The 11,696-nt window shown below is 47.4% G+C and overlaps 1 protein-coding gene across 1 annotated transcript in view; it reads right to left on the bottom strand.

Moving 5' to 3' along the window:
* Positions 1-469: 469 nt before the first annotated feature.
* LOC102376269 overlaps positions 470-11,696 on the bottom strand; it is a gene marked incomplete at its 3' end in the record, with an annotated part of 25,474 nt that continues 14,247 nt past the window's right edge. Inside the window, exons 4-6 of the mRNA XM_006039143.3 lie at positions 8,625-8,722; positions 2,496-2,650; positions 470-617 (exon numbers count right to left, since the gene is read on the bottom strand). Of these exons, the coding sequence (XP_006039205.2) occupies positions 470-617; positions 2,496-2,650; positions 8,625-8,722 (401 nt within the window). The remainder of the gene's footprint in view (positions 618-2,495; positions 2,651-8,624; positions 8,723-11,696) is intronic.

Raw genomic sequence — 11,696 nt, 5'->3', positions numbered from 1 at the left:
GCAAAAGAGTGGGGTTAAGGAGAACCAAGACACCTCCTCAGCCTAAAGGTTAAGCATCCATTCCTCTCCCATGGGAGGGTCAAAGGGAAGCAAAAATAGATAAAGAAAAAACATAAGCCAAACAAAGGCAATAGTTGAAGAGATTGGGTACAATCATCAATAAGAAAATACAAGGGCTGCAAAGTCTGGGCAGTGAGATCTATTTCAGCCAAGTGGCTGAGGGGAACTGAAAAGCAAGAAGCATGCAACACCCTTTATCACTTCAACATGAAGCCACAAGGAATGTAGGTACCAGGGTGCACTCTCCAGGTATAGCAAAAGTAAAATTCTCCAGGCAAAAGCTCAGGGCATGAGACACAATCATTCGTCTGAATGCATATGTGGACAGTTACTCAAAGAATAATACAGAATGATGCATGCACAAATACTAACCATTTTCTCTGAGGGACCTGAGAAATAATGGCTTTACCTTTTATTAATGCAGGAACATGATAGCCAACATTCTCCTTTCTCAGCAGCAAAATCAGACAGTGCAAACGTGGTTCAGGTGGAAATTCTTCTCTTGAGGAACTCCTATCAGGTGGACTTGAAATCTTTTTAGGGCAAAATACAGCCATCTAAAATTACAAAGTCAGTATTCTCAAACTGAAGTGCCTCCAGATAAATGCACAGATTAATATTTAATCTTCTCAATACACATGGACTGGTTTTCAGAGGTGCTGAAGTGCTGGGAGCAGCCAGTGATCCTCATCTCTGAAAAGCGGACCTTTTGTACTCCATTGTAGATTTAGGAACCTACGTTCAGCATAGATTTGGACATTTGGGCTATAGCTTTCAGTTTGTAAGGAGTTGTATTTATTCTGTAAAGTGTTATTCAGAGGGAGACCTGAAGAAAATCAAGTAGAAAAAAGGGTCCTTGTGCAGCATTTTCTTGGTGAAACAGAAAATACAACATTCTGGAAATTCATGTGCTCCCTTGGGCACACATGCCAATTCTTACTACAGGATGTCTCTGTTAGCAAACAAAAGTCTCATTTGGTTTTCTGGGCATTTTGTTGGAGTAAGGTGTGTAGAATTAAGATAATGCTTGCATATCTTTGTTTTGATCAAAAAAATTCTGTACTAATAACTGTCACAATGTCAACTGCATTTTAATTCAGATACAACCAATGTAATGGTATAAGCAGCATCAGAATAAAGGCTGGCTGGAACTCTTCTAGGAACATCCTGACCATAAATATGAATACAAACTTGTAGGAAATGTTTGTATGCATAAGGGTACTAACTTAATAAATATTTGTGAGGAACTGAAATGCTATGTAGTCACGTATGGCCACCCCTCTGGTCATGAGGAATTCTCTCATGATGACACTGTAATTGATTAGAAATCATATTTATTTTCACAAAATTATGGCCTGATCCTACTCCCACTGAAATCAATTGCAACACTCACATTTGACTTCACTGGGAGCAGGACATTCTCTGCTGGCAGGGACCGAAAGGGGTGGACACAATGGGGGTTAATGGGATTTTCAAGCACAAGGAAAAATCATCTCTGAGAGCAACCACTAACACTGTTCATAAAAAAGGTATGTAGGGGAACCTGAGACCTGGCTGGCTAGTGAAGAGGTAATGAGTTTCCTTGAGAATAGTTACTGGAGGGGTGTCAGCTCACACATTATTGGGGTGAGAAAACAATAGCACAGAGTTCACCCAAGAATACTGAATGTTACCACTGCAGCTTCAGTCTGAAGCACACTTATCATTGTAGAAAACAGTTTCCCATTAGCAAGCACGTGGTATTCATTGTCCCATTCGGTTTTGGATGGAATAATAACATGATGCAGTGCAAAAATCCCAGTGTTCTCCCATCCTTTTCTATGAGCACATGTTATGCTGAGAACTTTAGCCTCAGTGTTAAAGCTTGCCATCTCTGTGATTGCAGCAGAAGAGTAACTGAAATAATCAGTTTAAAATAAGGCAAGGCCAATGAATTAGAATATTTGTACTCTTTTCAGAAGTCTCACTTTAACCTGGGACTGAATTCTAAACTGGGTTTGTCAATACAGCCATTCCAAATTAGGAATCAGCTGTTGAAAAAGTTCTCTCTCCAAGATGAAACGTCATATTGGTAACATGAAGCCTTAAGGGTTGTGATTTTTAAAACGCTGCCCTCTGGGATGAAAAAGTGATGGCTTTGGGATATTTGCATAATGACCCTGTTTTACCAGGTAGCAGCATCATGATGCAAGGCAAATGCTGTTATTTGACATCGCAACAATCGCATTGTATCAGCCCCAAATAAATATATATTAGCATGCTTTGGCTATGCTGAAAGCCCAGTCTTCAGGGGTTGGAACAGCCGTATCTCAAAATCAGGCTCAAATTCTTCACAAAAATCAGGATTGTAGGTTTTAGCTGGAGAACTACTGGAAATGCTCAGTTTACATATTTAGTATCTGAAAAGAATTGTCCTGATAATCCTTGTTCCATACCTGACTTGTTGTCATGCTAAGCACAGTGGCTTGTTTAAGTGAAAGCTGCAGCCGCCTGATTCCCTGCAGAATAAACCCTCTCTGAGTGCAAGTTGAAATCGCATCAGCGTATGCATGAGGAGGAATAGTAGGTGAGACCACCAAAATGACATCTCCTAGATCAAAACAAAGGTGAGAAGGGCATCAAGTTATTTTAACAGAGTCTATGCTACCTTTGTAGGTGCCAGCACAACTTGAATACCACCCTAAGGTGTATACAGACGAGCATGGATGTGTAATGCAGCGCTGCAGACCTGTCACACATGCTGGTGTTCTCTGCACTGCAAATTTACAGTGTGCGTGTGGGGGAGGGGTTGACCCCAGGAGATCACGGGGCACTCCCCGGGGACAAGTAACAGTGGCACACATTGTGCCGCTGCTGTTTATCCCTGGAGAAACATACGTTCCCACTGGTGGGGATGTGCCCCTAGAGAGTAATGCTATATTTCATGGTCAGTGTTGATTCTGATCTGCCCCAAACTTACCTACTCACAAAATCATCATTTTATTTTCTTTTAAAAAGAAACACTTATTCTATAAAGTTTGGCTGAAGTCCAACTCAATTTCTGTGAGGTCTTTTGTTTGATTTAAGGCTCAATCCACGAGGTTAAAGAGTGAATCTGTGGTTCATCTCACACTAGACCAGGAGCGAGCAAAATACGACCTATGGGCTGCATCCAGCCTGTGGAGGGGCTTTGTCTGGCCCATGGCGGGTCCCTCGGTCCTTCCTGACCCAGGCACCGTCCTGCCGTGGTGCGTCCTGTCGCCCCCTGGGTACACAGTGTGGCTGGGGTGGCTTTGCAGCTGGACTGCCTTTCTAGGCAGTCCAGGCAGCGGCAGAGGCAGCTCTTTCCTGCTGCTGCTGCCACTAGCCCCAGCCCTGCTGTACTGGTGGAGACTGACATGCAGCCCTGCCCCGCCCCACACCTGCTATGGACTGGGTTGCTCACACTAAACAGCTGCAGCAACAGCAGTGCTGACAAGGTAGAAGTGTGCTTGGTGCGGGGGAAAAGCGGACCCTGCCCCTCACCACTACCTGGCACTTCCTGCAGCAGCTGTGTAGAGCCTGTGCTGGGCTGCCTTGCTGCCCCACTGCTGACACCACTGCCTCTAGGCTACCCAGGAGGGCCGCGCAGAGGAGCCTCAGGGCAACCCAGTGTGGGCTCCACACGGCTGCTGCTGGAAGCGCCAAGCAGCGGTGAGGGGGAGAAGCTGCTTTTACCCTGTGCTGAGCACACTTCTGCCCCACCAGCACTGCTGTTGCTGCAGCTGTTCAGTGTGAGCAGGTGAGTCTGCAGCAGGCACGGGGCGGGTTGAGACTGCATGCGGGTCTCTACCAGTACTGTGGGGCTGGGGCCAGTGACTGGTGCTGCCTAGAAAGGCAGTCCAGTGTGGAGCTGCCCCAGTCCCACTGCGTGCTCAGGGGCCATCAGGACACCATGGGTGGCCAGTGCAGAGCAGGCACGAGGGCCAGGTGAGGGCTGCATTGGCCGTCTGGCTGATCCACTCCTGCAGGGGGAGTCTGGAGCAGGCGGGGGCGTGCTCAGGCTGCGCGCTATTGGCAATGGCGGGGAGGCACCACAGAGTGCGTGGGCTCTGGGCTGTTGCGGGGCAGGGGCAAATGCTGACTGGCTCAGGGGGTGTGTGCAGGGGGCTCCCATGCCCACTCCACCATACCTACAAACCCTCCCCCCCTCAAACCCCACAACTACACCCTCCCTCACACACAATCACACACCACACAAACACCACACCCACCCACACCCCTCCCCACATATAGCCCTTCACACACACACCTGCGGGCCTCTGGGGGGAGCCCCAGTCACTGCTACCGGCAGACACCCCACCACACACATGCACCCACAGCTCCCTACACACACCCACACACACTCCACAAGCCTCCCATACACACCTACCCAGATCCACACAAACCCATACAGCTCCCCACAAACCCCAAGGGGCAGGACTTCTGGTCCCAAGATGGTGACCGGGGGGCCGGGCACCTGTCAAGAGGCGGGGCTACCGTTGCAGCCCATGACAACTCACCAAAACTTGTTAAGTGGGCCTCCACTTAATAATTGCCCCGGTATATACAGTAATTATAGTTTTGCCATTGAGCCTAGCAGTCCTCTCTACTACGGTCAGAGACAGCAAATCCTTCTGCTCTCTCCAAAGGAGTAGTAGTGGATTTGGGATTGTGTGAATGGAGCATGTCTGATATATCTAACTTCCAGGTTGAAAGGCAACTCCAGAGAAAGGAAATGAGAAGTGTTAGAGCTTTGTAGGGCCATGGGTAGGAGAAGAGAAAAATGCCCTTGCACTGAAAGGAAGAGATTAAATTGTCAAAGAAAAAAAGAGCTAAGAGAATTGATGAAACCAAAAGCAAGAGTGAGGGAGAGAATGGAAGTGGGAAATGGAAAAAAAAAAAGGGAAAATGACAATACAAAATAAGGCCCACACTCACTGATGGTTGGGGGGAAGTGGCTCTGTCAGTTTGGGGGTGGAGTCCATGAGAGTTGGCTGCCGCTGATGGAATGAATCAAGTTTTGCCAATTTCATCATTTTTTTATGGCCACTACTGAATCGTGGCATGTGGACTGCTGAAGTGCACCCTTCTATGTTCCATCTATGCTTGTTGGACTCAAGAAGTTGAACCCCAACTTTGTTGTTGAAATGAGTTGATGCATTGTGATTCCTGGAAAAGAAGCTGAATACCTTATCTGGGAGAAGGCAGCATGTACTAGGGAGAGGAACCATTATGGTTCTTCCCTGAAGTTTCTGGTAGCCTCCCTGGGAGACAGTTAGACTCCTGTACAGTCTGCAATGCGAGTGCACTTCTGGTCCCAATTACAGTAATATCAGCTTTATTGAAGCAACGCTGACGTACTTGTTAATTTCAGTCACCAATATGTTCCAAATTAGGCTGTTATTTTTTCTTTAAAAATAGGGGTGGGCCCGATATGTGTCTGTACCATTTATATGCCAGGAATTTGACACCTCATATATAATAGGCCCAGCATGAGATTTAAACTGGTTTTGAGCTTGCAAAACCAAATCCTTACTGAAACTTGCAAAGCTCTAAGAATTGTGTTTCCTATCTCAAGCTTCTAGGTTAATTTTTCTTTCTCTCTCATTTCAGAACAGACTTACATTGTCGGTAAGGAAACAGGAAAGTCCAGGGGACAGGCAAGAGGATGGCAAAGTCATGTGGTTCAAAGTTATTGGTGCAAATCTGGTAAAGGCTAGTAGTGAGCCATCTGAAAATTACCATCTGATGGCTGCTCAGTGGCTAAAACTAAATGAGTTGCATGGGTCTTGGTTGACTTTTGGGGGACAGATGTCCATATCTCAAAGTCTAGAACCACAAGTGATTTAAATGAGCCTTGTTGGGAGTTTCAGAAAAGAGACCAGGAAATAGAGATGAAAGTACTTTCTCATCCTATGACCTGATCTGTCTGTAGTCAGGGTATATTTTCAGGGTACTCTAAAAGAACTCTGTAAACAGCTGATGTGCTGTATAGGATGTCTACTCAGTCCACCCTCCTGGCCAGTTAGGGAGATCAAGTTGTTTAATGATTGATTACAGAAAAGAGCTGGAAGTCCAAAAGCCTAAGAGTCTAGTGCAGGGGCGGGCAATTATTTTGGCTGGAGGGCCACTTATTGAGTTTTGGTAAGCTGTCAAGGGCTGCAAGGGTAGCCCCGCCCCTTGACAGGTACCTTACCCCCCTGGTTGCCATCTTGGGCCTGGAAGTCCCACCCGCAACCCCTGACCTTTGCCACCAGAAGTCTCTCCCCTTGCCCCCAGAAGTACTCCTTTTGGGAAAGGGGTTTGCCATCTTGGAACCAGAAAAAACCCCAAATTATATACAAAAAATAAAATGTCAACAATAAATTGTTTTCATTTTATTTTTAAAAGATATTTTTATTCTGATTTGTGTGTGTTTGAATTGTGTATACAGAGATGATTGCAGCTGGTCAGCACCTGCCCAGCAACAGCCCTGGAGCCCATGCACCCTGCAGCACCTCCCTGCCACTGTTAAAAGCATGCAGCCCCAGCACGCCCTGTGCCTGCTCCAGACTCACCCCGGCAGGAGTAGATCAGCCAGACTCTGCACACAGCCTTCACCCGGCCCCTGCGCCTTCTCCCCACTGCCCACCTGTGGTGCGCCCTGCTGCCCCCGGGCCATGCAGTGGGGGCTGGGGTGGCTCTGTGCTGGACTGCCTATCTAGGCAGCCCAGGTGGCAGCAGCTGATAGCCCCAGCCCTGCGGTACTGGTGGGGACCTGCATGCAGCCCCAATCCACCACGCGCCTCCTGCAGGCTCACGCTGAACAGCTGCAGCAACACCAACAGTGGTGAGATAGAAGCGTGCTTGGCATGGGGGAGAATCAGCCCCTCCCCCTCACTGCTGCCCAGTGCTTCCTGCAACAGCTGTGCAGAGCCAGTGCTGGGCTGCCCTGTGGCTCCTCTGTGCTGTCCCACTGGGCAGCTCGGAGGCAGTGGTGACAGGAGTGCTAGGCAGTGGGGAGGGGGAGGGTCAGCTCTTTCCCCATGCCGACCACATTTCTGCCCCGCTGGTGCTGCTGTTGCTCCAGCTGTTCAGTGTGAATAGGCAAGTCTGCAACAGGCACGGGGTGGGTCGGGGCTGCAAGCAGGTCCTCACTGGTACTGTGGGGCTGGGGACAGTGGCAGCAGTGGCAGGAAGGAGCTGCTGTTGCCTGGGCTGCCTAGAAAGGCAGTCCAGCTGCAGAGCCACCCCAGCCCTGCTGTGTGCCCAGGCGATGGTAGGACGTGCCACAGTGGGATGGTACCTGGGCTAGGCAGGACTGAGGGACCCGCCGTTGGCCAGATAAAGCCCCTCCATGGGCCAAATCCAGCCTGAAGCTTGTATTTTGCCCACCCCTGGTATAAACCCTCCTCAGGAGTAAAGAGTTTTTCAGCATACAGGCTTTTGTTTTCCTACTTCATAACTTGTTGCCACATCACTCTGCCGTGGAGCACAGGGTCAACTGTTAAGCAGGACTGAAGAAACTGGGAGCCTCGTCTGTAAGTTAAAAGGACACTTTGGGAAGGGAGAGGAGCCATGCAGAAGTCACTTAATACTAGCTGCTCCCTGTGCTTCCTTCCAAAATGTCAGTAGGCCTAAGTTCTGCTACTAGAGAGTGGGTGGGGCGCTAGAGCAGCCCTCCTTTCCCTTCCAAATGCTGAGCTGAGGGGGGTGTGGCCAGGCCCCAACAAGATGCTTTGATTAGAGAGGGGTTCCACCCCCCCACCCCGCCTTGGTAATAGAGCATTTATCAGCTCTGTTAGCAGTATGTAACACTCCATCAGAAAACAAAGCCTCTCTCATTAGTTCAATCTCTTCTTAAACACCTTTTTCCAAGGAAGGGAGGGCTGCTCTAGTGCTCCACCCACTCTCGTCCATAGGCAAAGAAATAAGCTGGCAAGGCTGCTCATGGCTTCTCCCCTGTGCCTGCTCTCAAGCATGCTGGAGATAAAGTACTCCTCCAAGCGTCTTCACAGGTATACTTGTTTGGAGGGTACTACAGGCACAGGTGAGCAGGGAATTTTTGCTGCTGTCCTAGCTGGGATATGTTGCCACTGTAATATAGAGAAGCTCAGAGAAGTCAGGATCATTTAAACCTACAACCTATGTGATGTAATTCTATCCCTCCTCTGAAGAGGACTGGTAGCTGATAAAGTCAGGTAGACACAGAGCTCCAAGCTACTGTTAGCCCTCTAGAGAACTGTTTTATCACCGTAATAAAGGTTTTTCTATTTTAAGTACCATCGAGCATGGTCTAGGAGGTCTGTAGGATCCAGAATTCTAATAGTTTTTCACAGAGGGAGGGCAGATTTAGTCACAATACTTCAATGCTGCTTCATATTGAATAAAATGAGCTTTCTCTTTCATTGCAAGCAATTGACTCTCAGCTCTTTTCTCCCTGGCCTGGACATAGTGAGGAGGAGTACAATAGCAGAGAAACCCATGGACACGAGGGACAGGAGTAAGATAAAAACAACACCTCTGCCAGATTGAAGGACCCTGGACCACATGTGCAACCACAAAGTTTGCTCTCTATAGATCACCTTTGGTGGTCGAGACAAGTGTTGTTGGAGCACTGGACAGCGCCTTGCCCTGCAGATCATCCCGTTCTTCTGTTCTGCATGATGAAGGGCTCTGAGGTCTAAGGAAAAAATCAACAGTAGTATTGAAAACTGTTATAAGCAGATGCAGGAAGTGACTCTGAATTTCTCGAAAGCCCCCCAAAAACAGAGGTTGCTTCTGTGAAAGTGCTTTATGGGGTAGTGCCATTTCAATCCCTTATCCATGGCATCAGTGTGTGGGTCATGGTGGTTTTGTTCAAAGTCTGAATGTCTTTTTATAGTATTCCTTTTGGGGCTCCCTCTGGTCAATTAAAAGTGTCTAATGCAATGTAGTAAATTTGACAAGAAAATTTAGGAACTAACAAACATATTGGGATATATCTTAAGTATTCTTCCCATTTGGTGAGATTTCAAATCTGCTGTTCATATTAAAAATGTTTGATCAGATCAGAATTGGGCACAAATGGTTTCAAAGTGATTATAAATGGGGTCTGGCAGCGATGAGCAAAGACACTGAAATATCAATATTCCTTCATTCTGAAAAGAACAAATTATAGCGGATGAGTACAAGTTGTGGTCTTCAAGGCCAAGGGACTGACAACAATGCAAACTGCAATCTGTGAATCAGCTGGACAAGTCTGTTAAGAACAGACTGCTAAAGCACGCCTGCCTGCTCTCCTTTGCTTGAGTGGTCTGGAATACACATTGCCTGCTCTCTGGGTCAAGGAGTCATTGGTGTTTTTCCTCTGCAAAATGAAGTGACTGTGTGATGATCTGAGCTTCGAGACATGGATTATATTTCAGCCAGCAAAGCACTGGAGCAAAATGTCAGAGTCAGGGAAAGACAGGTGCTTATCCACAGTGTTGCTCCCCTTTTACTTTGGCCATGCTCACTCAGGCTAGGAACAGACATTGCATTTATCTCTGCATAAGTTGTGCCTGTGTTTGTTCTAGAACAAAAATGGGATTGGTATGTACACACATCACACTTCTAACCAGGTTTTAGTGAGCACCTGAATACAGTGCCACTTTTTTGCTATTGATTCAATGATGCAATCCCAGAATAACTGTATAGTCATACTTTGTAAGAACCTGGGATAAATGGTTATTACCTCTTATCCAGGAAGATTTTTTAGAATTTATCCCAGGACAATGGATGAGGCATCTGTAAAACTGCACTTTGTCCTGGGATAAAATGGCTTGTCCCAGCATAAATGTGACATCTGTTTGCATCCTAAGAAGAGAAGAATATGTCCAATGTGTCAGAGGAAAAAGACAGGGCTCCCCTCCCCAAAAAAGAACCTTTGCCAAATAGATTTTTTAAAGATTTAAAGCAAAACAATCTGTTAGCTTCACTGTTAAAGATCGTACAGAACTGAGATCTATCAAATACCACTTCACAAAAATAAATCTGAAGGTGCATGGAAATGGATACAGCGTGAGACCCACTACACAACTGGAAGCACAAGGTGTATCCTGATGCTGCAGCAACCATGTGCCACACTGCACTGCTCAGACAAGGAGCACACTCTGCTTCTCATCTCCCTGTCAATGTTTTATGGGCCTGATTCACCTTCATCATGGCTTGGTGCCTGGCAATGGCAGGGAACAATCATTTAAACAAAGAAGGAGAATCTGTTTTCCAGACCTGTGTGGTTTATGTCTTTGGCTGTGTCAGGGGATCTGCAAGCATGTTGGGGAAGGGAGTAGTTTCATGCTACATTTATTCTCAACAGAAAAGCTGCAGAGATAGACTGCATGCACACAGCTAAGTGAGGGTAGTGGTGTAACTGAGGCAGGGTGATTGGGGAAGGGAGGGGAGAGGAGGGGAAAAAAGTGGGGGTACTGCAGCTGTGTCATCATGATCACACAGCATGACGGTAACTGGAAACAGCCGTGCGTATGGCAGTTGGCCTGGCCACTCGGCCGTGTAATTACGCTTCTGAGTGAGGGGGAACATTGCTATAAGCTCACATCATCCCTCCCTGCAGCAAAAATTTTCCTTTGAGGGGGGCAGAAGCTTAAGCTCTTCAAGGGGCCAAACAGAACTCATTACCTATTTCACTTCTAGAGTCTTCTCTTCAAGCTACCTTGCTCTTTCAGCTACTCTGGTTTACAAAGTAAAGTCAAGTACACGCTTTTCTGCAAGCTAACATCAATGCTATATATCAAATGACTAAAAAGGGATGCTAAAGAACAGGAACTGCTCATTTACACAATTGATATCAACTGTCCTTGGAACTGGAGCCCTTGATCCCATCTCAGTCTAGTTTGCTCCCAGTGCCATGTGGCACACTGCTCAATCAGGATGTGTAAACTCAGTCCAAGACTGAATCTCCTCTACACTGGAAAAATTCTATTGTTAAATTGGGCCATTTCTCACAGTGTTTTCATAGATTTCATAGATTTCATAGACATCAGGGCTGGAAGGGACCTCGGAAGATCATCGAGTCCAGCCCCCTGCCCAAAGGGCAGGAAGTCAGCTGGGGTCAGAGGATCCCAGCAAGATAAGCATCCAGTTTCATCTTGAAGGTGTTCAATGAAGGCGCTTGAACCACCTCCGGTGGCAGGCTGTTCCAGACCTTGGGGGCTCGGACAGTAAAGAAATTCTTCCTTATGTCCAGCCTGAAACGATCTTGAAGTAGTTTGTGACCATTTGACCTCGTCATCCCTTGGGGCGCTCTGGTGAACAAACGTTCCCCCAGATGCTGGTGGTCACCCCTGATAAACTTGTAGGTGGCCATCAGATCACCCCTGAGCCTGTGCTTTTTCAGGCTAAAGAGCCCCAGGGCTCTCAGCCTGTCATCGTAGGGTCTGCTTCCCTGATCTCTGATCATGCGCGTGGCTCTTCTCTGGACTCTCTCAAGCTTCTCCACATCCTTTTTGAATTGTGGAGCCCAAAACTGGACACAGTACTCCAGCTGCGGCCTCACTAAGGCCGAGTACAGGGGGAGAATGACGTCCCGGGATTTGCTTGAGAAGCATCTATGGATGCAAGCCAGACGTCCCGGGATTTGCTTGAGATCATCGAGTCTGACCCCCTGCATAGGCAGG

This window comes from Alligator sinensis, unplaced genomic scaffold, assembly GCF_000455745.1.
Source record: "Alligator sinensis unplaced genomic scaffold, ASM45574v1 scaffold1098_2, whole genome shotgun sequence".
NCBI lineage: Eukaryota > Metazoa > Chordata > Crocodylia > Alligatoridae > Alligator > Alligator sinensis.
The sequence above is the reverse complement of the archived record's forward strand: the minus strand, read 5'-3'. Positions and strand labels throughout refer to the sequence as shown.